Genomic DNA, 27138 nt, shown 5'->3' with positions numbered 1-27138 from the left:
TGGTAAGGGGAAGAGGGAGAAGGGACGAGCGATGATTCGGATAAGCGACTGTTTTCTCTCTCTCTCTCTCTCTCTCTCTCTCTTTCACTCCTACTCTTTCTATTTATCGGGATCTATCTTTCTCTTTCTCTCATAGCACGAGGGTTAGGATATAGTGCGACGCAGGTTAATAAGGTGCACCGCCCGCTGAACGGTTTCAAACTTTGCATCGACTTTGATTAGACTATCCTGCTAATGACGGGGGATCGACCGACGTTTAATCTAATATTCAAAACTGTCTGGGCCAGCTCGTGAGGTTAGCTATATTAGTTGATCGATGTGGTAGGGCGTTTGAGGGCGACTATCACCCAATTGCATTTAAGATTCTTATTAGGATTTTTTTTATTGTAATAGTAAGAACATAGGTTTTGTTTTTTGGTTGTGATTTTTCTTTTTTCCTTTTTTTCTCTCTTCTTTCTGTTTTCTTGTTTCTTTTTCTTTTTTTTTTTTTTTTTTTTTTTTTTTTTTGTTTTTGAACGATATCTATTTTAATCATTTGAAAGCTTTTTAAATTATTAATATTTATTTACACAAACATATTTGATATTAATTATTATAATGGTAATGTTAATTAATTCTTTCGTTATTTTAAATATTATTCGTGTGTTTTTTCTATGAATTAAAATTTTCTAATCAAAGAAAATATGCGTGTATATGTGTGTGTGTCTATGTGTCTGAGAGAGAGAGAGAGAGAGAGAGAGAGAGAGAGAGAGAGAGTAAATATGATATAATAACAGAGATTAAATAAAATTAATTAGGATAATGGTAATAAACATATATACATAATAATAATTGATAAGATTTAATTTCTCATAATTGGATTATAGAACAGAGTGAAAGACAGAGAAAGACAGAGAACGAGAGAGAAAGATAAAGATGCTTCTTCTACGGCTTACAACCAGAAAGGAGATTCTGTTATCGTTGTAGGAAGAGGCGCGTAATTACTCGTACTATGGAAACACCGGTAACGAGCAAAACGTCCCGAATCCGTCAAGACGGATGAGTCGTTTGTACACGTTTTCCTCTTTGTCTTAAAACATAATCGTAAAGCCGACGATTTACATGCATTAGATCCAAATAAGACATTTCCTTTTTGCATAAGAACGAAATATTAAAAATAATGACAATATCTTTTATCCCTAATAATTAATCGATCTTTATCTCTTACATACATTCAAAATTATTTAATAGTCATTTCACGACATGACGATTTGTGATATGCGATGTGAATTATATTTCCATTTGTAATAATCATTGTCATTAAAATTTAATTATATTTAACAATCATGATTTGTCATTTTAAAGAGAGAACATATCTATAATTAAAAAAAAAAAAAAAAAAAAACCATATAATAATTATAATACCAATGGTTTTATCATTTTATATATGGTACAAGTAAATACGTATGTACATATACACATGTAAAGTTTGTCTCAATGTTGGTTCTTGCAATTTTTCCATCGCCTTTATATGCTGTCGTATAACAGAGAATACTAAAAAGATATGCAAGAGATAAAGAGAAAACAAAAAAAAAAAAAAAAAGAGAGAAGAAAAAAGAAGAAGAAGAAGAAGAAGAAGAAGAAGAAGAAGAAGAAGGAAAAGAAGAAGAAGGAGAGAAAGAAGGTAGCAGCTCAAGCAGCATCACGAGTCTTTTGTAAGAACGTTTCTCTGCCAGAGGGAATAGCGAATAAAGAAGGTGAAAGAGGTAGAAGAGGACAGAGAGAAGAAAGAGAGAGAGAGAGAGAGAGAGAGAGAGAGAGAGAGAGAGAAGAGCCGATGATAAATCTCTTGGTGACAAAGACGCAATGACAAAACGTTTCCAGGTCAAAAGTTTATGAATTGTGTTACCTTCTCTTTCACGCTAACTCTTTCTCTTTCTCTCTCTCTCTCTCTCTCTCTTTCTCTTTCTCTTTCTCTTTCTAGCTCCTTTTTTCTCTTTTTCATACTCATTACAAGGATAGAGAAAGGGTGAGGAAATCTCATGAAATTTCACACGAGGTCCTCCCAATTCGGTTTAATCCGCTCACGTAGCTACTTGACATATCGTTGGAAACTGCAATTACCCGAGGCAAATGCATCGCGATGAAAAATTATAGTAACCCTTCGCGCAAAATTACACACGTAATTGCGGAGAGATTAGTAGTCGCGTTGTTTCATCGGTTTTAATTATATGCATTTCCTACCCACCCCCCCCCTCCCCTCCACCCACCCCCATTCCCGTACGTGGAATTCTCGTATAATCGTCAAATTCGTCGACGATATTTCTTTGGTCTGTAAAATGGATAACGCTCGTTAATGATAATTTGAAGAAAAAACAAGAGAGAAGGAGAGAGACAGACAGAGAGAGAAAGAGAGAGAAATAGAATTTGTTCGGAATGATGACATATGTTATTTATTTAATTCGAAAGTAAAAAGACTGCAATAAAATTATCTATTAATTTTGATGAATATAAAAACATTAAAAAAAAAAAAAAAGATATTATCAGGTCAAATATTTGTTTGTATAATAATAATTATCTTTAAAAAAAACAAACAAATTATTAAACGCTGCAATGTAAAATATTCATTTAAAAGTTGTTCATAATTCCTTACTTTTACAATTAGTTTTTTTTTTTTTTTTTTTTCATATGGCAAAGCTTAAATAAATTATATTTTCGATTATTTTATATTTGAGCCGTTTATTTTGAAAGTGGCCTAACTCCATTTATCTTCAAATCGAGATATTTAAGGATTTGCGTTTCAATGAATTTAAAAATATACGTATAGGATACTAATGAGTCATATTACTTAAGTGTATCTAAGGATGTTAAATTTATAGTTCCTATTAAAATAGTGGCGATTATTAAGTGAATAATATGCGTTTTCTTATCAAGAATGGAGTTAGGCCACTTTCAAAATTAACAATCAGATTCATTATAAAATTTGAAGATGCCCAAGTCCATTCAACATAATTTAAGATGGTTCAAATTGAAAAAAACAATACTCAATTTATTTTCGTGCAATTGGCTTTCAATGTTTATTTCAATGTTTATTTTAATGCATTTTCAAAATCATTCTTTTCTAATTCCGGCTAAACATCAAAGTATTTATATTTTACATTATTAATTATTCTTCGAGGGACAAATAAATTACATAATGATTAAATAATAGATATAGTGATTTTTTGAAGAAACATATTGACAAATTCCAATTACATTATTATCCTTATTTATTTTTATTTATTTTTACGTAGATATTTTAATTCACATAATTGTATTAAATGATATACTATTTGTTCCTTCGAAGAGGTATAATCTGGCATACGATTTTTTTTTCTCACTTTTCTTAGATATACTGTTATTTTAATAATATACAGAAATTATTGTCACTCATTAAACTCGATCGTTGTGATTTATGCATGAAAAAGTATATAAATCGTGCAATTTCATGCACCGATGAGATAGGCGCCATATAATTGAAACTTGAAGTTACACATGTTTCAAATTTGACGGGACAACTTTATCTATACCAGTTCGTAACGGAAAAAAAGAAAAGAGAAAGAGAAAAAAAAGAAAAAAAAAAGAAAAAGAAAAATAAGAAATAAAAAAGAAAAAGGAACAAGGAAGATAGACACACATTATTTAGATTTTGTTTGATTTCGCTTAGTTTCTATATATTCTACATACGTACTTACGTAAAACATTTAGAATCTTTCGAATGGACATGCATGCCACTGGAAAATGAATCGTGGAATCGGTATCATCCTATAGCCGACTTGAATGAATGAAACCGCACTGTACGAAAGAGAGGAAGAGAGAGAGAGAGAGAGGGAGAGAGGGAGAGAGGGAGAAAGAGAGTGATAAAATAAGAGAAAAAGAGGAGACAGAGGGAGGGCGAAGACAGACGAGGGTGGCTCGACTCTCTTTTACTACTTCCTGTCTACCGGTTGGACCCTTGCTCCTAACGCGGCCAAGGAAAACCGACATTTCGAGATACTCGGATGGCATCCAGACAAATTTCGAGCGAGCCAAGAGCTCGTAAAAGCACCCTCACGAGCTACCACCTCTTCTCTCTCTCTCTCTCTCTCTCTCTCTCTTTCTCTTTCTCTCTCTGTCTGTCTCTCTCTCTCTCTCTCTCTTTTTTGCTTTCTCGCTCCTGCAGGACTGAATTTCGACGACGCGGCAAAGAGGGCTTACCTTCTCCTTCCATCGAATGACCCTCCTCGGCCAATCCTCTGGTTCCTTTGAAAGAACGAGCTTTGCCTTCGTAGCGGAGCCAGTAGTCGTAAAGAGCTGCAAATTGGCGTTCAACAAAACGACGGAATCGACGGAATACATAATTTTTGGCCAATCGCCATTCAATCGTTCTTCGCTATCTTTTTTTTTTCGGTCCTTTCTTTTCTCTTCTGTTTCTTTTTTTTTCTTGTTTTCGTTTTTACACTCGTGCGTTCATTCTATATATATATATTTTAAAAACGAGACCTCATTCTCATTTCATTTATTCGTTCGAGAATATTCTTGTAATAATTAGGATCCATTTTTTTCTTTTTTTTTTTTTTTTTTTCTTTAAATCCGTCAGACGTGGAAAGTTTTATTATTACGTAATTTCATATTACCGGACCCGTTCTTTTTTTTTGTTTTTTTTTATTTCCTAATGAAAATTACTTTTATTAATTAAACATTAATGAAACAAGACGGAATATCGATATAATCCGTAATGAATTAAAATTAATAAAAAAAAAAATATATATATATTTTAACGTTCGTAAAGTTAATCCGACGCGTAAACGCGTATCCTGAAAATTTATAATTGATAATAAAAAACCATAGAATTTCAAATTCCCTCAGATCTCTTAGTGAGATCTCTCGTAGTTACGTATTACACGTGCGTTCGTATTTAAGTTGCACTCGGGGAATCGGATCGAATGCTCGCACCAGTTGAGTACAGAGATCTGGGAAATCTTGTTACGGTGGCCGATGTAACATCGCGAATAAAGTCGTTCGAACGATCGAAGTATTCCCTAAACTCGTGTAGTATTTGCCATTCCGGGGATAGGAACATGGGACGGACAAGAAACAAAGAAAAAAGAATGGATAAGAATAAAATAGAAAAGAAAAGAAAAGAAAAGAAAAGGAAAGAAAAGAAAAGAGAATAGAAGAAAAGGAAAGGAAAGGAAAGGAAAGAGGATAGAAATAAAAAGAAGATGGTGGAAAAAAACAGGAAAACGTAGGTAAGGTATATAAAAGCTAGTAGTGTCACACTTCAATGTCGAAAAGAGTATCCTTCTCCTACGAGGTATACACCTCCGAGTATATATTCCTAGCGATCCTCCATACACACTCACCCTTCTTACATCATGTAGAAGCTTCCTTCCTTCATTCCAATCCCCTGCCGTTTACTCTCTCTTTCTCTCTTACTTTTCTTTTTTTATTTTTTTCTCTCTCTTTCTCTCTCTCTCTCTCTCTTTCTCTCTGTCTGTCTCTCTCTCTCTTTCTTTTTTCTTTCTATTTCACTTTCTTTCTCCTTCTCTCCTCTTTTTTATTATCCTATTCCAAGAGCCATGGAAGTTTCAATGGACTTTATCCAATAGCCCGTGCTTCCTAGTTGGCTCAGAGCTAATAAACTATAAATTTTCTTTCTCTTTCCCTCATACCACTCCCCCCTCTCTCTTTCTCTCTATCTCTATCTCTCTCTCTCTCTCTCTCTCTATCTCTCTCTCTTTCTCTCTTTCTTTGTTTAGATTTATCTTCTTTTTCTCTCTTCGTGCAGTGATTGTTAACCCGTACAGGACCCTTGTTGCTAACTTCTCTGTTAGAAAATGGTCGGCATCTCTTGGGACAAAAACACGGATAAACAAGTATTTATATATCGCATGGAACGATATATTTGAAGAGGATGAGTCAATAAAAAGTGTCGGATACGTCGATCCTCTCGGACTCGTAAAAGAATTCGAATTTGGGGGTTCTTTGATTTAACAAGCTCGTAACGATGAACGACGATGACGTGGAATAATTTTTAACGATACGATATGAAAATTTGTTGACGTTCTTTTTCCTTCAGATTTTATGTATCTCTACTTTAAGTAGTTACTTAGGTATTTAGGTATGTACGTATGTATACGTATATAAGTATATAGATATCTATCGAGCTTCGATATTCTTTTCTTTTTTCTTTCTTTTTCTTTCTTTTTCTTTTTTTTTTTTTCTCTTTCCTTTCCTTCTTTCGTTTGCGAAATAATACGCGAGAGCAAATGACGAGGGAAAATAAGCCGATCGTTTGAAAGGAAGTCACGTAAGGAAGCTTAAGGTTTAAACAAGCAAATCCAGGGCAAGGACCTATTACTTTAATGCCGTCATATCCTTTAGTTTTTACACTTACAATTAGAAAAATGTGACAGTCTTTCTTTTCTCGCGTTAAGTTAACGCTATGTAGATTTATCAATTGTTCGGAATGTCTGGGTTTAAATAGAAACATTTATATTTTTAATTATATCAAATGACTTTATCAAGGCATTATAAATCTATTTTTTTTTTTTTTTTTTTTTTTTTTTTATATACAAATGATTAATTTATTAAATTTTATCATTCTAATTTTCCTCTGTTTTTTTTTTATTTTTTTTTTTTTTTATTATATAATTAATAATATAAGCCTTTAGAATAAATACTTAGATTAGATCGTGGAGATCGATTAGAGAGTGAGTTCATTAATAAAAATACACTAGAAGAATAATGGAAATTATAAAAGTAAAATATAAATGATTATTAATATAACTAATCATTACAAAAACTAATAATAATATATTTAGATCGATGATATATAAGATAAATGATAAATTCTATCTTACTAAATTTTTTTTTTTATTAGATCATATAACTTGTCAATTTAATAATGTATCGCATAAAATGTTGTAACATTAAAAGAGTAATAAGTAAAAGAATAATATTTTCCGATTTTTTTTTTTTTTTTTTTTTTTCTTGCGAAAGAGAAATATCAAGATATATCGAATGATTTGAGATAGGATTTGGATCATTTCTGACAAAGTAAGAAGGAATAATTTATCAAATATCTGAATACTTATAGAAGAACATTGCATTATACTATTTATAATTAGTATTCCCTTCGGACGAAACGATCTTGGGCAGGCAAAGACTCGTTTAGATAACAAGGCGAAGCAGATGAAAGAAGAAGAAGAAGAAGGGGAAGAAGAAAAAAAATAAGAGAGAGAGAGAGAGAGAGAGAGAGAGAAAGGCAGAGGCAGAGGCAGAGATAGAAAGAGAGAAAAATATCGTTCTCGTTTCCTTAATTGCGCAAGAACGTTTAATATCGCAGCAACCTCGGATGTCTCGCTGTTTAAGCGACGAAGGAAGCAATTAGGAGGTTCTATATCGATCTTCGAATTTCGACGAAGGAATAAAAGAAAAGGAAGAAGTAGAATTAAAAAAAAAAAAAGGAAAAGAAAAAAAAGGAGAGAGAAAAGGAAAAAAAAAAAAGACAGGAATGAAGAGGAAGAATAAGAAAGAGAAGAGGTAGAGGTTATCCTCGATATCCTTGTCGATCTCATCCTCTCATTGCCTCATAGCCCTTCCCTCTAAATCCCTCCTTTTCTATCTTTTCACCCTTCGAAGAACGCATCCCGGTTGTAATCTAAGCGGCGTAATTTCATCCGCTTTTCGTGCAATTATTGTAGCCTCGCATGGAAACAAAGTAGGGAATCGTATTTCGGCGTTTAGTCAATGTGGCGCGAGGTGATAAGGACACCCTCCTACTGTGCAAAGTACACATACGTACGTCGTGTGTACTATATATATGTATATATATATATATATATATGTAGTCACGTTTACAGGACTCCGTATATACCTGTATATACTGGGTGTTTCATTGATTCCCGAATGTTTCATTTCAAACTGATATATCTATGAAGATCGAAGATAAAACTTGTGTTATAATTAATTCAATGGGAAAACGTATTTTTCTTTTTCTTTTCGTTCTTTTATCTTCTTCTTTTTCTTCTTCTTCTTCTTCTTCTTCTTCTTCTTCTTTTTCTTTTCCTTTTTCTTTTTCTTTTTTTTTTTTTACACGCAAGAATACACACAACGACAATTGAAGATATTTCCAAAGTATTCGCGTTGTAATAATTACTTTTTCATTAGGATCTTTAGCAGAATGTATTATTCATTTTGTATACATTAAAGATTGTCCGACATCGTTATATTCTCATTTGAGATAATAAATATTTTATTTAATGTGTAATCTTAAAATAAAACTTTTTGATAATGCATAATTAAGATAACATACCTTTCCGAAATCGGAACACCCTGTATGTATATATGTAGATATATATCTCTATGTAAGTGTATATGTATGTGCATATTAGTATACGCGCGAATGGTTGGCACCCTTCGATCGTGTACATATTAGCCCAAGGCTTCGTACATACAATCACGCATACTCAAACATTATTGCATTTCTATCGATGTACGTAACTTCAATAAATTTTTTTCTTTTCTTTCTTTCTTTTTCTTTTTTTTTTTGTAATAAATTCTATCACTTCGACATAGATCCAAGCACATGGACATTTAAAGGCGTTGGATAGATTGCAGGATTTAATTTAAAAATTGAAGGATTTCTAAGTTTTTTTTTTTTTCTCAACCTTTTTTTTTTCGAATTTAATGAAACATCGTCGTAGCTTGTAAGGCAAATCCGAGTTGGAGTTCCATTCGAGCGAGCATAAGTCCGTTAAATTCGTTTCGACGCGTTGAGTCCTATTTCGAGTCCTCCGTTGGAATAGTTTGTAGTTAAGCAGTTGATCTAACAAGGGATGATCAGGAGGAACGGATAAGGGATTGGTTAAGTTTCGTAAACAAGATACACGTCGTGGTATAAATTTCTTTTGTAATCTCGTAAAGTTTCATTCTAATCTATTATTTCGAATTTGTAAAAAAAAAAAGGACTTTAAAATTGATTTATTCCTCGAGAAGCTAGAATATTCAAAGGTATAGAAAAAGAAATAATATTTTCCGAAAGAAACAGAACGTTCTTAATTAATTTATATCAAATATATACTTTTACGCGTAAAATAAAACTATGTAATTTATGTACTAAAGAGAAAATTAGAAAATCTGAATCAATTTTGTAATCTAAAATTAACAAATGATGATGTTTTTTTTTTTTTTTTTTTTTTTTTATATATATATCATTGAAACACCCTATAGATATAGAGTACATTGCATAACAAAAGTAAGTCCATCGAGGATCTTCCAGTTGAAGAAATTTATCATATAATCGAATTCAAATCGTCCTTTGGTAGATCGGCTTTTGTAGAAGCGTGCACACCCGGTACGTGACAGTGCGGTGTCTAGCATATTGTACGATCCTTCGTGACGAGGGGTCGCGACCCTTATCTTTAACAGGCAGCATTCCAATCGAAGAGTACCCCGTCGCGACCCTCGCCGCCTATAGTAAACAGCTTTCTACGAGCCATACGTTCGGTTAATGGGGTTAATGAATGCGTTTCTTTCATTTTCTATGAGATGGCGATGGTGATAGTGATGGTGATGGTGGTGGTGGTGGTAGTGGTGGTGGTAGAGGGTGAAACGGGAGGCGAACATCGTTTAATCGAATAACGTCGGACGAGCATGCACTTTGAAAAGAGCCGCGACGTCGACGACTTTAATTCTCGAAAGTGCTGTTGCGTTGATCGAATAGTCTCCAAGTGTAAAGGACGCCTTGAAATCGCAAGAGCCTTCATCTTTCTTTGCCTTTACCCCGGAAGAACGAACGAATTACGAACGATGAGGTTTCTTTAGTTTTCGAAGGAAATTATCGATAACTACAAATGTGATATCTTTCCGTTCGAAAAATTATCGTATATAAATATATATACATATTTATCCAATATATATATATATATATATTTATCCAATCACGATACTGTTTACTACGTATCTTATTAATTCTTTTTAAACTATATTTTTTCTTTTTTTTTCTTTCGTCATTTTGTTTTTTCAATTCATCGACCATGCACGTCTTTATATTTTTTCGACAGTATGCATTGAATACAGAGTATATATCTCAGTTATACGATATATATATATATATATATATATATATATATATATATATATATATATATATATATATATATATACTGATATCATTCAACTTTTGATTTATGGATATTTGATGTTCAATCGATAATTATGGACATATCGATATTTTTCCCTAGTTTTATCTAGTTTATGAGAAAACGAACGATAGTACCGGAGAGAAAATCTTTTTTAAAATAGAGATGATATCGGTATAGTAAGGGACGGAACGTCTCCAGAGATACGTTGTCGAGGGTCAAACGAAGTACTCAATTCTTTCTCTTTTTTTTTCTTCTTTTTTCCTCTCTCTCTCTCTCTCTCTCTCTCTCTTTCTTTCTTTCGCTCTTTGGGACCATCGATAATGGACTTTTAATGTGTTCGATTTACGAATCTCTACGTCGTATCTTCTCTTTGTCTTTCTCTTTCACTCTCTCTCTCTCTCTCTCTCTCTCTCTCTCTCTCTCTCTCTCTCTCTCTCATTCATTCGTTTCATCCTTCCAAGCGATAGCAATTTCCATAATATTTCCGGCTTGCCTCGCGACTCGAAATTGAAGGGACGAGCAGAAGGTCGCGTACGATGGTGATTCTATAACAATCAACCCCATAGGTGTTTCATCGCGATTACGTTACGAACGATTTTGCAAGTGGCCAATGAAATGCGATTGTAATCGCGATAACGAGCTACAAAATTATGTTCGCTTGGCCGATGATCGACAAACGCGTTTGCCCGACGAAACGATCGTACCTCAACGCTTTGGACGGTCGTCCTTTCATCGAAAATGAATCGAATCATTTTTAAATCGTAGAAAATATTTCATTTTCTATATGGGTTGAAAACTTGTTCGATTTCCAATTCAATTTACACTTTTTATCCATCATTTCTTTCCTTTCATATTTTCTTAATGGAATAACAATCAAACGGGAATGGTTATTCATTATTCATACATTTTGTGAGATATATAACTTAAGGATTTTGTTTGTTTGTTTTTGTCTTCTCTTTTCTTTTTTTATCATAAGAGTAAAGTGCTTTTTAATAAACTTCAGACAAATTAAAATGTATTCGGTGCCTTAAATATATATATATACATATATATGTATATATGATACGAAGAAAGATGAAAGAAATCTTGTAATTCCATAAAGTCGAGTAAGATGATAAAAAATATTCTATTTTATTTCTTAATACAGAATAGAATAGGAAAAGGATGCAACGAAGAATTTATATTTATTTTACTTAAGAGAAAATCTTATATTTTATAAGATTTTATAAGAAATATTATATTTTATATAAAATATTGTTTATTGATTATAGAGTTTATTTAGCGTGTAATAACAATATACAACTGGACTTGAAGTTAATAGAGAATTCAGTCCGATTGTACAAAGTGCTACGCATATCGATCGAACCGGTGACACCGGTGACACCGTGCTTCCGTTTTCCCCTCAGACTCGTTTGAAATTTTCGGCATGTTCTCTCTCTCTTTCTCTCTCTTTTCCTCTCTTTTTCTGTATATATATGTATTTCCTTTTTCTCTTTTACTCTCTCATCGAAAAGCACCGGTGTCCTAGCGATTTGGCTCGTACCAGGGAAAAACTCGAAAACTTTGGACGGGAGCGTTCGTTCGCACTGTCGACCATCTGTGCCGAAATTTTCTGCGATTTACCCGACTCTCGTTTCGTCGACGCGAGAATCGTCTATTGTCATTTGAAAAGTTATACCAGAGAAGGAAGATAGTAGTAGTTCCATTTTCTTTATTTTTCAACGAGTAAATAATGACGGTAAACGGCTAACGGAGTTTCTGATCGATGAGAATTTAACGATGAAACGTTATTAATATCGTATGAGTTATTAATATAACTCATTCGCATTTCTGCCTACCTTGTAATTATTTATAAATAATATATGTACACACACATATATATATATATATATACATATATAATGAGATGATAGATTTCCTATAAGTCACATCAGCTGAAAGATAGGGATCGAGATTTATGAAAATACAAGTATGATTTTTAAATATAAAAGTGACAAATATTTGTTTAAATATACTTTAATGTATAATTATTTACGATTCTCATTACGAGATCTCATATGTGGTCTCTTTTCTTTTTTTCTTTTTTTTTTTTCTTTTTTCTTTTTATTTTCATTCCGAGGTTACAGATAATAGTGCGAAGAGAGAGTTAGAGAGAATTACCGTAGAGAATCTTAAATGATTTAGACGTTCGGTTTGCGTGACACAGCAACGATGGCTGATTGCTACGTTCGTATCGAGCGGTCCTATTGATACGTCTAGGCTTATTTAATTATTTACTCAAACGTGATTATACCGTTCGAAGCATCCACGTATATAGTAGGTGCTTTATTAAGTTATACGTAAACATCTTAGGGAATATCTTAATGACGACGTAGATTTTTATTATATCGATAGAAATAATGATGATATTGAAAGAAGTAACATCGAGAAAATGGAATGAATTAAAATGTGAAACTTCATAAAAATTGTATAGAATAGAAATAAAAGTGAATGTATTTATTAAGAAAAAAAAACAAAAAAAAAAAAAAAAAAGAAAAAAAAAAAAAGAAAAAAATCATTAAAAATTGAAAAACGAAAATGAGAAGAAGAAGAAGAAAAAGTAATAATAGAAGAAGAAAAAGAAGAAGAAGAAGTAGAAGAAGAAGAAGAAGAAGTAACCATAGACGACTAACCGACGATTACAACGATCGATTTCCAATGATTATTAATTATCAGAGTTAATGATCTGGCTGATTGGAGCGTAGCTGTCTCGAGGAGCTCGTTAGTTTCACGCCGTCTGCTTTTCTCGCCTGGTCGGTCCTGGTTTCTGTTCGTTGTCCTGTCGTTGGTGCGTCGATTTCAACGTCTCGCGTTGCTCCTGATCGTTAATTAAATAAATTCACTGTTAATTGTCTTGGAGCTTTTCATTGCAGACGTGGCCGCGGTTGCGGTGCCAACGACGAGCTAGCTGGTTGGCTGGTTGGCTGGTTGGCTGGCTTGGCTGGCTTGGCAGTGCCGTAGATTCCCTTGAGGGGAATCGAGATCGCGCCTCGATGAGCGCCTTGTCTCTAAAGCTCACTCTTAAAAACACCACTACCATCATTCTTCATTGCCATTTGGCGGTTCTTGTTTTTTTTTTCTTTTTTTTTTTTCTTTTTATTTTTCTTTTTTTTTCTTTTTTTCTTTTTTCTTTTTTTTTTCCATTCTTTCCTTTTCCCCTATTCCGGATAAAATAAAAATCGAAGGTATGATTCGATTGGATTTTTTTCTATTTTCCAGCGACTCGAAGGATCGTAATTAAAGTGCAATTAGCATAAATCGAATCATCAATACTTATTTATGCATAATGCTCGAATATGTTATTATCGTAATTATTATACATTTTAAAGATTCATTTATCTATCGTTGATCGCGTTTTATTTATTCGTTAATTTATTACTTGATTACGAGTATGAGTACGAGTATATTATATCGATTATAAAAGCACCGACTGATTTGTTAAGGTAATGACAAATTTTATGAAATGTTATTTCCAAGTATCATTGTAACAATGTGAACTAATTAAATAGATAATGAATTTTTTCTTTTTTTTTTTTTTTTTTTTTCTTTTTCATACGTAACACAAAACAATACAGAAAGTTATATTGAAACTAGGAACTATAATAGTCTATTACAATGAGAACGGTGTAGAATATGTCTGGCTTATTCTATTCTATACCGAGAGAATTGTTCGAAACAAGAATAGTATAAGTCTGACTTATGATGTGAGAATGACGTATTTTGATTCAGTAGACTTCTACAATTATACAACATCGATAATACATTCAATAATATTTATAATTTTACATTATTCAAATTTTCTTTCTGATTGATTATTAAAATGCATAATATTGATTGCAATTAGCGATATGTATGAAATTATTATGAAAGAAAAAAAAAGGAAAACAAAAAAAAAAAAAAAAGAAAGAAAGAAAAAGAGAGAAAATATAAAATCGCACGTGTATTCGTTATGTAACATTATATGGTGGATATTTAAATATAATGGCAGAACGATCATTCGAGGAGAAACGGCTAGAAAGATTTATAACGTAGAAAGGGTCCTTTGCCAATAGCTGCGATCTATGGAGAAGAAAGAAAGAATAAAGAAAGAGTAGAATAAAGAAATATAAATGTAAATATTAATAGAGATCCCTTTCTCTCTCTCTCTCTCTCTCTCTCTCTCTCTCTCTCTCTCTCTATTTATCTATCTATCTCTATCCACTTTTCTCTTTCTTTAATATATGGGACCAAAGTAGCGAGGGTAAACTTTCTCCAGGGCTTTCTTTTTTTCGTATCTTTCTTTTCTCTTTCATTCCCTTCTTTTTTTTTCCTGCTCTCCATCGTACAAATATTTAATGGATCTGAATGTATCTGTTCATAAGGTATATAATATTTTATGCACGCACATTTCTTTGAACTTATCCTGAAGATTTTTCTGTTTATAAAAGTTAACGAAGAAGTTAAGGGTGATTAGAAGAAAGGAAAAAAAAAAAAAACAAAAAGAAAAAAGAGAAAAGAAAAGGAAAAATAAAAAGCTTAAAAATTACCACGTAAAAATTAAGTGAACTTAAGGATAAATGATCTTTGTAGTTTCAACGAAGAATGACAAAAAAATTGAGAAAAAATTTTTGACGACGATAATACAAATTTGACGATATCGATATAGTGAAGTCATGAATTAGATCGATGAAGCTTCTTATACTTTTTACCGTTGGATGATCGAATAAAATAAAATGAAGTTATGGAACTATCGGTAGCATACGACTGTAGTCGTTAAAAAGCTTTCAATGTGCGCGTGATCCCAAAGATGCGAAATGAAATCAGGCAGAGAGAACCATCATCCCCTTTGGATAACTGAAAAAGAGACAGAAAATGGAAAGGAAGAGAAAAAAGCTCTTTAATTATTTGGCGATCCCTCCGATGACGGCGCGCTGGTCCATCGGCAGGTCTCTAGAGAGAGAGAGAGAGAAAGAGAGAGAAACAGTTAGAGGAAGGGGGATAGGGAGGCAGAGAGAGAGAGAGAGAGAGAAAGAGAGAAGGAGAGAGAGGTAGAGAAAACGAAGAAGAGGAGGGTGTACGTTCCGCTGGATTTAACGGAGTTAATTAATCCCACAGTATAATTAAAGTCCCGTTTCGATGTGCCGAAAGGCGTGCATGGATCGACCTCTTCCCCACCTCTTTCTCCCACCCAACCTCCTCGGCTCGAGCTCGCGAGTATAAAATCGTGAAAAACGATGACTTTTTTTTTACCAAGCGTCCAACTTGTTCGGGGGTTGGTATCAACGTTGTGAACCGAAAGAGAAAAAGTTCATTATCTTTTGTACTACTATTTCAGATAATGAAGGATATAATAAATAGAGACAGAATGTCGACATTTTTAAATAGAAAAGAATTGTTATGAGATGAAGTAAAAAATGGTAACAAAGTAGTAAAGAATAAATAGGTAGATAGATAGATAGAGATAGAGATAGAGAAAGAGACAGAGAGACAGAGAGAGAGAGAGAGAGAGAGAGGGAGGATTAAAATAAAATAAAATGTGAAAAAAGAAAGTAAATTTTTGTAAAAAGATTTGGAATAATGATAAAAGGAAACGATATAATTTATAAATTTTAATAATGATAATAATAAATAGAAAAATAGATGGTAATAGAGAAGAGAGAAAGAGAGAGAGAAAGAGAGAGAGAGAGATATTGTGTAAGTAGAAAGGTGAGAGAAAGAGCGAGAAGTTGGTGACGACGGAATGCTGTCGGTTTAATTAAATTCTACCGTTTTGAAGCGAGACGCGTTGGGTCATGGTTTCACGACGACTACTCGCATACAATTGGAAATCGAAGGAAAAGTAGAATGACTCCAAATAGAAGGTTCCTTCTTCAGGCCGATACCTACCTATGCGTTTCTTCCACTTTCGTAGATTATTCCCTCTCCCCCCTCCCACCCTTCTACCCCGCCTTTTCCTCCTTTTCCTCCTTCCTCTTCTTCTTGTTCGAGCTCGCACCCCAATTTCCCGTTAAGCGAGATCAGCTTACGTCGACGTCTCTGATATTGCGCCGTTCTGACGAGAATAAGAGGGGCCGAAGGGGAGGCTAGTCGGCCGAATTTTTTCGCGCTATGAGAGTGGGGGGGGGGGGGGTCACGTCAGAGAGTGGAATTTCGCGCTTGAAAGAGAAGATTTGAAAAGCTTCAAATGGTTTAGTTGAAACGACGTCAAGTCGCCATTTTTTACTTTCTTTCCTCTTCATTCATGAACGAAGATACCGTGCGAACGATTGGATATTATGAAAAGGGATGAATAAAAAGGAAAAAAAAAAAAACAAAGAAAAAGAAAAAGAAAAAAAGATAGACCGAGTAGGCGGCTACTCGTAGGAAGAAAAAACCCTAATTGTTCGCAAAAATAATTAATCCTTTTCGATCGAGGATACAAATCATCGTAAAGTGGAATCTTCGTTGGAGTCGTTTCTCCGCTTTTTCTTTTTTTTTTCTTTTTTCTTCTTCTTTTTTCTCCGAAGTACCAATCCATCCTCTGTTTCTTCTTCGATTCCTTTCTTCGTCAGTGCTTTCCTGTCTATCCTGTTTGCGCGAGGCGCAAGCGCGAATCCTGTCGCGCCCCCGAAAAACCGTGCGCGCCGTTCGCCAGTTGCGTTCAGACGTTCACAACGTCACGTTCGTCTCTTTTCTCTCTCGTCGATGCAATCGCCGTGTTACTTCGTCGCGGTCTTCAATGCCACGTGACTATCGTTTTCGATACGCATATTTTTAAATTGCAAAAATTCGTACCATCAAGACTGTCTTATTGTTTTATTATTATTGTACTTATCGTTATTGTTATTGTTGCTGCTTATCGTTCTCTTTACTTTTCTTTATATCGTTCTTCTTATTTTGCAGAAACATTTGCAAGAAGGACATTTACAAGATAAGTATTTATGAATTAAAGGAAAGAAAAGAAAATCGAGTAAGAATTAAAAACAATAGAGGGAAGGGATTTTTCACTTTTCTTTTCGAAACCATAATTGACTTTTTGGAAATCGATAATTATGAGGTATCACGTTGAAAGACATTTGAACGTTTTCAATATCCAAAAGAAAATTATGATTATTTGTTTACTTTAAAGACACGTCCGGTGTGATATACCGGTGTGATAAATCGTGGCCCTGGCGAATAGTGTGGCATGTGACCGTATGTGAGACAATGTGGTGGGTGGGTGGATCCTGCGATCTCCAGAGATGCAAGTTCCTTGTTCTCCTGATCCTGATAGGCTGCAGCGAGGCATATCTCAATATTTTCATCAGCCAATCGCAAGTTATGAAACTTTTGGGTAAGTTCATTAAACTTTGATAATTTCATCGTTTATAATATCGTATGATTTGTTTTCTTTCTTTTCCCCTTGCCCCTACCCCCTCCCTCCCTCCCTCCCTTGCCTCCGAGTTTTATCAATCTTCTATCTTTAGTATTTCTCACAACAAAGCTCGTCATTTAAAGGATTCCGTTATCTTTTTCCTCATTTTTCTTTCGTTTCTTATCTCAACGTTACCTCGATAAAAGAAGGAAGGGGGGAGAAAAAAAGAAGAAAGTAGATATAATGATTCCTTTATAGGAGAACTCGTTAACAGATCCGATTACAATAGCGAGGTTGAAAACTACCGACGCTTGAAAAGACGGGAAGAAAAGAGCGAGAGAAAAATAGAGAGAGAGAGAGAGAGAGAGAGAGAGAGAGAGAGAGAACTAGAAAAAAAGAATACGGAAAATAAGTGTAGATAAAGGAAATAGGAGCTTGAAGGGAAGCGTTTTTGAAACCGGATCTATTTCGAAGCAGCAATCTAGACCCAACGCCATTGGTACCACGAAAATGGTGTCAAGAAATGCGATAAGATAGAAATTAAAGACATGAAAAGTAGTCTAGGTTGAGTAAGGGAAAATTAAAGAGAGAGTGAGTGAGGGAGAGAGAGAAAGAGACAGACAGAGGGAGGGAAAGAGAGAGAGAGAGATACAGATAGAGAAAGACAAAATTGGCACTCGTCGTTATGGAGTGTCGTGGAGAGCATTGAATCAGCAATTTGCGGCACGAGGCGTTCGTTTTAATGGTCGTGTCACCTATATACACTATATAGATATATGTATATATATATATATATATATATATATATATATATATAGTGTATATATATATACACATGTATTTACATACATACACAATATATATATATATGTATGTATGTATATATATATATATATACACTCACATAGTGAAGTTTCTAGCGCGCGTGAACATTCTGTATACCATTCGATATCACTTTACAAACCCCCATGATTCATATAGCCGCACCCGTTCGTGTATGTATATATATATATAGAGCGAGTAGCGAGCGGGACATTTCAGTTTTTTCCTTCTCCGTTGATAAAAAGGGGTAAGGGTTGAAAAGGGGATGAGAGAATGAGAGCGAGAGAGAGAGCGAGAGAGAGAGAGAGCGAGAGAGCGAGAGAGAGAGAGCGAGAGAGAGAGAGACGTTGATGTATTTACGAGCGACTGGACGCTCGTGATTTCTCGAAAATCGAGCCAATCTCAAGCATTCCGAGCGTTCTATGTATTATATATATCCGTCTCTCCTCATTTTTTCGCATACTTTAATCTACATGGCGAACGTGTTTAAATTTACGATTACATCGAGAACGCGTTAATGTCACTGCTTTCTTATTACGTTGCTCGAACGTCTCATTTATTTTCATATTAAATATCGAATATTGTTTCGTTTAATTAAAGTACCAAAAAAAAAAAAAAAAAAAAGAAAGAAAAACAAAAAGAAAAAAGAAAAAAAAAGAAATGATACAATGATATTAATTTTTGGTAAAATTTATTTCTTTTTCTTTTTCTCTTTTTTTTTCCTTTTTTTTTCTTTTTTTCTTTTTTTTTTTTTTTTCATCAAAACACTTTTCTCTTTTTTTTTTTTTCGATTCATACAAATTCGATCAGTTTTTAGATATGGAGAATCAACGTTCTCTATACATACATATATAATATCCCACTTGTCCCATGGCCATCTGTCAGTAGTCGATAAATCATTTACGTCTATCTATTTATTTATCTATTTTCGAAAGATTTTCGAAGAAGAAAAACGAAAACGGAAGCAAAAACGAAAAAGAGAACGAAAAAAAGGAAATAAACGAACAAGCAAACAAAAAATGGGAAAAAAAATAGGAAAAAAAAATAGGAAAAGAATAGGAAAAAAAAGAAAAGGTTAGGGAGGGGGAGGGGCGGGGAAAATCGTAGGTACGATAGAGAAACGTTAGAGACGTTTAATCTTTAAAGTGATACGAGAGGACAGGTGGTGGTACATCGAGATAGAAAGAATAATTCGAAAGCCTCGGTTTTCTTCTATGCGAGAAAACTCGAAGGCGCCTAATGGATCGCGTAATACTCTTGCATTTTGGATTTTATCGTTGAAAATAGAGAATGGTGTATAGAAAGATAAAGGGTTACCGGCATTAGGACGACAACGACAAGGACGACGAGAAAGAGTACGACGAGCGGAGGACCGAAGCGGAGCCGAGTTTCGTCGCCGAGCCACTCGAAAGTCACTTAACTTAGATTGCCAGAGCGAAATGACTTTACTTCCCTGGAAAACTTCGTTCCGTAGGGAGAGAAAGAGAGATAGATAGACAGATAGAAAGAGAGAGAGAGAGAGAGAGAGAGAGAGAGAGAGAAAGCATTACTGCTAGCGAAAAAAAAGAAATGAGAGAGAAGGAGAGAGAGAGAGAGAGAGAGAGAGAGAGAGAGAGAAAGCATTACTGCTAGCGAAAAAAAAGAAATGAGAGAGAGAGAGAGAGAGAGAGAAAGAGAGAGAGAGACAGGGTAAGTTCGAAGTTTAAACCGAAAGGAAAAGAAAGAAAGCAACAAAGAGAGAGAGAGAGAGAGAGAGCGCGAGATAAAGCGTTTCTCCATCCCATCTTCCTTCTTCCTTTTTTTTTTTTAAAGACGAAAATACTAGAGAATTCTCTCTATCTATGTCTCTCTGTCTCTTTTCCTCTCTTTCTCTCCCTTTTCAGCAAATTCAGCGTTTACCTCCGGTAGTAGGACTTCGGGAACGTTTACGCGACCCTGTTGGTTGGTTCCAATTGGATAGCAGACTTTGTGGATCTCTTCCATGACATCGTTACCGCAGTCTTTTTACAAGCTGGCTTGTCGAGTCACTTTTTTAGAAATTAATCGAGATCGTCGAACTATTCGATAAATCCAATTTAACGCACTAATCAATATCTAATAACGTTGGATTGATCGCGATTTGGATTTTCTTTTTTCTTTCTGTTTTCTTTCTTTTTTATTTCTCTTTCCTTTTCGTTTTTTCTTTTCTTGTTTTTTTTTTTTTTTTTTTTTTTTTTTTCCCCCAGAAGTGAAAAAAGACGAACAGTTTGGGGGGTTTACTTCTCGTTAATCTTTTCTTTTCTTTTTTCTTTTTTTTTTTTTTTTTCTTTTTTTGGTTCTCTTTTCTTTTCGTTTTATTTTTTTTCTTCGTTTGTTTCGTTTACATATAGAGTACTCTTCTCACGTACACGAAATTATTGTGCGAGATTACGTTGAAAAGGTTTAATTTTAACGAACACACACCATTCTTTATACTAAAAATATATCGTTGATTATTGTGCGAAATTGTGCGAGTTTACGTTCACAAGGTTTAATTTTAACGAACACGTGCCATTCTTTATCCCAGGTATATCGTTGATTATTCAGGAGGTAGTTTATTGTTCGGATATTCATACTCGGGACGCGAGCAAAGTTTAATATGATTTACATTTAATGGATTGCCAGGTGCGAAAGTGCAATATATCGAGAGAATAAGTGAGAGAGAGAGAGAGAGAGAGAGAGAGGGAGAGACAGAGAGAGAGAGAGAGAGAGAGAGTGAAAGGGGAAGATAGACGAAGGGTTGGGGGTAAAAAGAATAGAGGAAGAGAGAACGTTTCGTTTACATAATAACGTTTAAAAAAGTAAAGCTTATCCATAGGATTACATTTTATTCGATCGATCGGCGATACTTGTAATTGGATTGTAGAAGCGCGAGGTAGACGAGATTTGTCGTTTTATCGTCGGATAAAAGGAAAAAAATTGTGTGAGCCAAACGAAATGACCGATTAGAACGAAAACCGATTGCCTCGTATTTTGTTCCAAGTATTGAAAATCAAATCGAAAGATTTTTTTTTTTTTCTCAATTTATTTCTCATTAGGTAAGCACGGGAAACAAGATCGGACAGTATCGTTCGTTCGTTCGTTCGTTCGTTCTAATTCATTTTATTTTCTCACGTTTCTATTTCTTTTTTTCCTTCTTTATTATTTCATTCATTCGTTATTATTATCATTATTACTTTTTTTTCTTTTTTCTTTTTTTTTATTATTATTATTATTATTTTTTTTTTTTCTTTCTCTTTTCTTTTTTTTTTTTTTTCGTGGACGTAATCACGTTATAGACGTTTCGTCAGATCTGCCCCATTTCGTACGATATTTGTCATGACGACGACGTTCGTGTCGTCGCGAAATTAGTAAATACGACGTTCTCGAATGAGACCGCTATGGCGGCGGCCCCTTGTACGATTAATCGCGCATTCGAAGATTAACGACATTGTTATGCTGTAATTAACGACTGGTTACATGTGAAACGATGTTCCAGTAGACATCTTGGATTACTAGAACATTCGCCTAGGAATATATATATGTATTTATGTATATATGTATATATATATATATACATACATACATAAATATATGTACGTATGTAGACCAAAACGAAATTTTCCGTTTCAATATAAAATAAAATCAAATTGTGAACATAAATAGGATATAGATTTTGATTTATCATTTGATTGAACTGTCATAAATTTTTTTCTTTTCGGGTTATGTTAAACCTTGTTCGTTTTATATTAATAATAATAATAAAAGGAAAAAAAGAAAAAAGAAAAGAGAAAAAAGAAAAAGGAAAAAGAAAAAAAAGAAATGAAAAGAAGAAAAGAAAAAAGTATGAAAGAAAAATGTAATGACCTTTCGTTCTCTTTCTTTATCGAAAGCTTTTCATTTCTACGTAGAAACTTTCTTTGTAGAAACTCCAAAAGAATGAAATCGAACAAATTTATTATCTTTAAGGAACGTGTAGTACAAAGTACCGGCTCTTATTCTTACATAAATAAAATTAATTTATTAATTTAATTTAACTACGAATAAGGGACTTTAATAATTCCCTATTCATTTAGAATAATATATGTTGACGTTATTTTTCTTTTCTTTTCTTTTCTGTTCTTTTCTTCTTTTTTTTTTTTCTTTATTAATAAGGAGATTTTTAATAAAATTAATATTTAAATTAAAAAAATACATACGAACAATAGAGTTTAAGTTTTGGCAGAGTCGCATTGTCATCGGTTATTTTGTTCGTACGATGCTCGTTCGGGTTCTTGCAAAAAGTGGAGTTTCAGTCGGCGTTCGTAGACGAATCTCGTTGACGCACCTCGACACTTTGGGATTGCCGCTGGAATTGATTTTTAATTTGCTTTCGGGACACGACGTGCGCGCACGCTTCAATCGCTTGCCGTTACGTTCCCCTTACTCCTCTTCATCTCTCACCCTTTCACCCCTTCACCTCTGTGTTTGTACTGTCTGGACCACGAACGGCCGACAAACAAGCAACGTTTTCGTTCCCTTCCAAATGTCTCGTTACGAAGACTGAATTTTCCGGCATTTTTCTTTTTTTTTACTCTACTCTAAAATTTTCACTCTTTTGCTATCTTGATAAAGGAAAAGAGAGAGAGAGAGAGAGAGAGAAGTAACGAAAAAAATTTTTATATTTAAAATGAAAAGAGAATTATTTAAATTAATAAATTCTTTTTATCTAACTTAACAATGCCAAATAAATTATAATTTGTAAATATCAATTAAATATTTATAAAATGTGCAATAAGATATTTTCGAAATAAATACCTCTTAGGAATTATGTTAATATAACGGAAAGCTAAGTTCTACCGAATAATAAAATCTCTTGGTTATTATGTTAATAATAGAAAGTTAAAGTTTTGCCGGCGAGGGAGGGGGGCGGGGCAGTGAGGGAAAAAAATTTTCTTGGAAATTATACTAATAATGAAGAAGTAAGTTTTATCGTAGCAAAATAGAAAATTGAAGATTGGATCGAACACAGCTGCGATTATAGAAATGTTTGGGAAAAAATCGAACGGAGTGGCCATTTCGTAAGCCGATCAGAAAGGATCATATCAATTTCCTTGGTAGCACGCTGGTTCTCAAGATGGAAGAGCGTTAACTAAATTGCAGCAGTTTGCCAAGGGATGGAGATCCGTAGAGACGATAACGTTAACCGCCATAGTTTATGGCCGAGCGAGTCCGCACGCTCTTTCGCATATACGCGGTTAGAATAACGACGTTACAACATGTTTCTTTAGCACCATGCTAATCCCTGACACTGGATTAATTAATATGTTTGTTGCGTTATGGTTTTATAGCTGTATGAGTCATTCTTCTCGTTCGTTTTTTTTTCTTTTTTGTTTTCTTTTTTTTTAACGTGAGAAGAATATATATATATATATATATATATATATATATATAAGAGTCGAGCTAATAAATGCAATGTTAATCAAGCTATACCTAAATAGTAGCCATTGTTCAAACTGTAAGGATATAATTTTTAAACTCACGATTTATACTTCTATTAAAAAAAACGATCTATTGACAGAGATTAAACTTTACTTTCTTTGTTGAATAATTGATTTGTAGAAAAAATAATTATTAAAAGTATTAACATTTTATTTATATCTTCTTTTTTTTTTTTTTCTTTTTCTTTTTCTTTTTCATCGATCATATTTATCATATTTACTTTATATTTGTAATTGAAAGTGTTTCTTTATAAATCGGACATTGTGAACGTCGTAAAAGTTAATTATTCAAAAATAAAATTATTTATTAAATAAAAAAAAAAAAAAAAAAAAAAGAAAAAAAAGAGAGAACAAAAAGAAAAGAATGAAAAAAGCAGTATTTATGTAAGTTGTATGCTAATTGTAAGTATATTAAATAATGAATGAAAATCGTAACTAAAATGAACGAATATGCAGAGAAATACCGGCTCTTAAATGTAAGATTTCTCAGCATAGCTCCGAATATCGTTATCTCTGTAACGAGTGGTTAGAGTGCCTCTTTGTAGGAGCATATCTCGTTAAATTCTCTTCTCCGTGTTCTCTGTGGTAAAATGTAAAACGATGAAAACAGAAGGCCTGCTTGGATATTTGGAGAAATTAAGATCGTTTCGACGTAACATCGTTTAAAAAATATCGTCAGAAAATAAATAGCGCGTTTCTTAGTCGAGAGAATTCATTTCTTTTCGATGTTATCCTTGTCTGATAAATTTTCTGCTTGAACTACTGAATTTCAAAGGAAGAATAGAAAACAATCATAAAATATTTTATTTTCTACTTTTCTTTTTCTTTTTCTTCTTTTTTTTTTTTTTCTTTTGGAATCAACATTTTTAAATCGTCATGATGATTATCGTAATTAACATTATCGATTGATATAATTATTTTTTAATGTCAACATAACTATTTCAAATAATTCAGTGTTGAGCTTTAACTTTACATTCTTTTTTCTTTTCTTATTCTTTTTTTTTTTTTTTTTTTTTTGAAATATATTCTTCAATTTTTGTCTCCTGTAGCAAAAAATCCAATACATTCGATGGAAACTTTTAATCGTTGGAATAACAAATTTGTAATAATAATAATTATTATTATTATAATTATAATATAGTTCACAACGTTTCCATTCAAATGAATTATACATGTATTAAATTGACGAATTAAACGCGATAAATTTGATAATTTTTTATGATCGAACGATTAATTTTATATATTGAACGATTTTGTTATTATCAAATTTATATCCATAAAAATACGTATGTACATATCGTAGGTAGAATGCAGTCGAATTTTTGTCAATATTTTCGCACATTTTCGGATAACGAATGATTCTTGTTCAGTGTGCCGACATTGCCAGTCTGTTTTTTTAGTGTCATGCTAGAGAAAGGATGACCCGTCGAGGAAGAATAATCGAAATTTGTGTTGAACCATATTAAAGAAGTAAAACAAAAGGAAAATGTGAAAAACATCAAAATAAACAAAACTATAACAATGTTTCGGATCGATTCTTTGTTTTTCTTCCTTTCTCGATTTTCGTTTATTTATCGAATAGCTAATCGAAATCATCTAACCGTATTCATAAATGCGTGACGTACATACGTGTATACATACATACATACATACATACATACATATGTACATACGTATTTACATATATACACACAAATAAACAATTAATCTTGCGATCAACGAGATTGTTGCGTTTGAATGAATTCTAATTGCGACGTTAATGAAATGCCTCGAAATAACCAGAATTGATCTATCGATCATTTTACATACATACATATATAAACCGTATATACGTTGTGGTGAATGCGCCGATAAGAGGAGAGTCAATTTTCGTGTTAACATGTTCATGTGGATATTTCGTTAAATATGTTTGATTCATAATTTAATTTCTTTTTTTTTGTTCAATAGCGAGGTGATAATAAAGAGATTGACCGATATCTATCAATTATTACTATTATTTTGTAATCTGACATTTCTCTATGATTGAATAATATTTCTATATCTCTTTTACATTTAGAATCGATAACAAATTTATAGCTGTATATATATATATATTTTTTTTTTTAACAAAAATATTAAAAGACAAAAATAAATAAATCAAAAAAAAGAAAGGTAAATTGTAATTCGAGAATATACACCAAATTGAAAAAAATGTAGTTATATCGAACGATGCTAATCTAACTTATTTATTTATTCTCCATGAAAATCCGATCGTGATCGAAGAGAGAGAGAGAGAGAGAGAGAGAGAGAGAGAGAGAGAGAGAAGAGCGTTCGCTTTTCATTGAATAGATATGTCCGTACTCACGCTCAATGGTCAGCATAAATGCAATATATTGCTATTAATGCATCGATTGAGAAGTATGCGTATGATTTGCAATCGAATATGCGAGGCTCCAAGCACCTGGTGCACAAGGCTAAAACCGATACTGTGAATCCTCGAGCATAGACCGGCTTTATTTCTACGGTTCATGGCAGCTTTCCATATCGTTGATTTCGTATATCTCCCTCGTTTTCTACCTATCTAGTTACAAACTCGAGCTCGCTCGCATATCGTATGAAAATATTATTTCCTCGGTATAACGCGTTTAGATTCTACAAAATTGCAAGAGAAATCTTGCATAGCATTTTATTTTTTGTTTTCTTTCTTTTTCTTTTTCGTTTTTTTTTTTTGTTTTTCGTTTTTTTTTATACTACCTCCTTTTATTTCTACGATCGCGTTTAAGGAAAAGAAAAGTAAGATATTGTAATCGTTCTTTAAAATTATTTCATATTACGATTAATTTGTATAATATATTTATGGATTAATTACAAACAATTGAATTTTTGTATTCAAATTACAATATCAAAAATTCGTTTTCATAATCTTATTCAAGAGAATTATTTAAACGAATTATTTTATTCTATCTAATAGTTATTATCAAAGTAATATATATATATATATATATATATATATATATATATATATATACTTCATAAATTATTAAGATTTTATCAATCAACAGAAAGCCATTCCTTTCGAATATTCTACGTCGTTCAATACTTTTTGTCTAACCCTTGATACTTTATCGAGTAACGAAAGACGTAGGTGGATGAAACGCATAAGAGATATGGCGACTACTTTGCAAAGCAATATAGTTTTGAAAGACGTCGCGAATTCTATTTTCCCGGCATCTATGCTCTGAATATCTAAAAGTAATCTGGATACTTTTGTGGAATGGTCGATCGATATGCGGCCCCGTGGGTTCACGCGTGACATATGGTACATGTCGAACGCATGACGGCACCGACCAACAACCAAAAT

The 27138-nt window shown here is 33.2% G+C and overlaps 1 protein-coding gene across 5 annotated transcripts in view; it reads left to right on the top strand.

The window, feature by feature from the left end:
• Positions 1-16817: 16817 nt before the first annotated feature.
• Positions 16818-27138, top strand: part of LOC124950364 (tyrosine-protein kinase Drl-like) — an 82162-nt gene continuing 71841 nt past the window's right edge. For 3 of the 5 annotated variants that reach the window (XR_007101338.1, XM_047496939.1, XM_047496937.1), the window contains exon 1: positions 16818-17478. Coding sequence is in view for 3 of the 5 variants with exons in the window: in XM_047496939.1 (XP_047352895.1) it covers positions 17352-17478 (127 nt within the window). In the remaining 2 variants the exon portion in view is untranslated. The remainder of the gene's footprint in view (positions 17479-27138) is intronic. The other 2 variants (XM_047496938.1, XM_047496942.1) reach the window with 2 other exon arrangements.

This window comes from Vespa velutina, chromosome 7 (genome assembly GCF_912470025.1).
Source record: "Vespa velutina chromosome 7, iVesVel2.1, whole genome shotgun sequence".
Classification (NCBI taxonomy): Eukaryota; Metazoa; Arthropoda; class Insecta; order Hymenoptera; family Vespidae; genus Vespa; species Vespa velutina.
The sequence above is the reverse complement of the archived record's forward strand: the minus strand, read 5'-3'. Positions and strand labels throughout refer to the sequence as shown.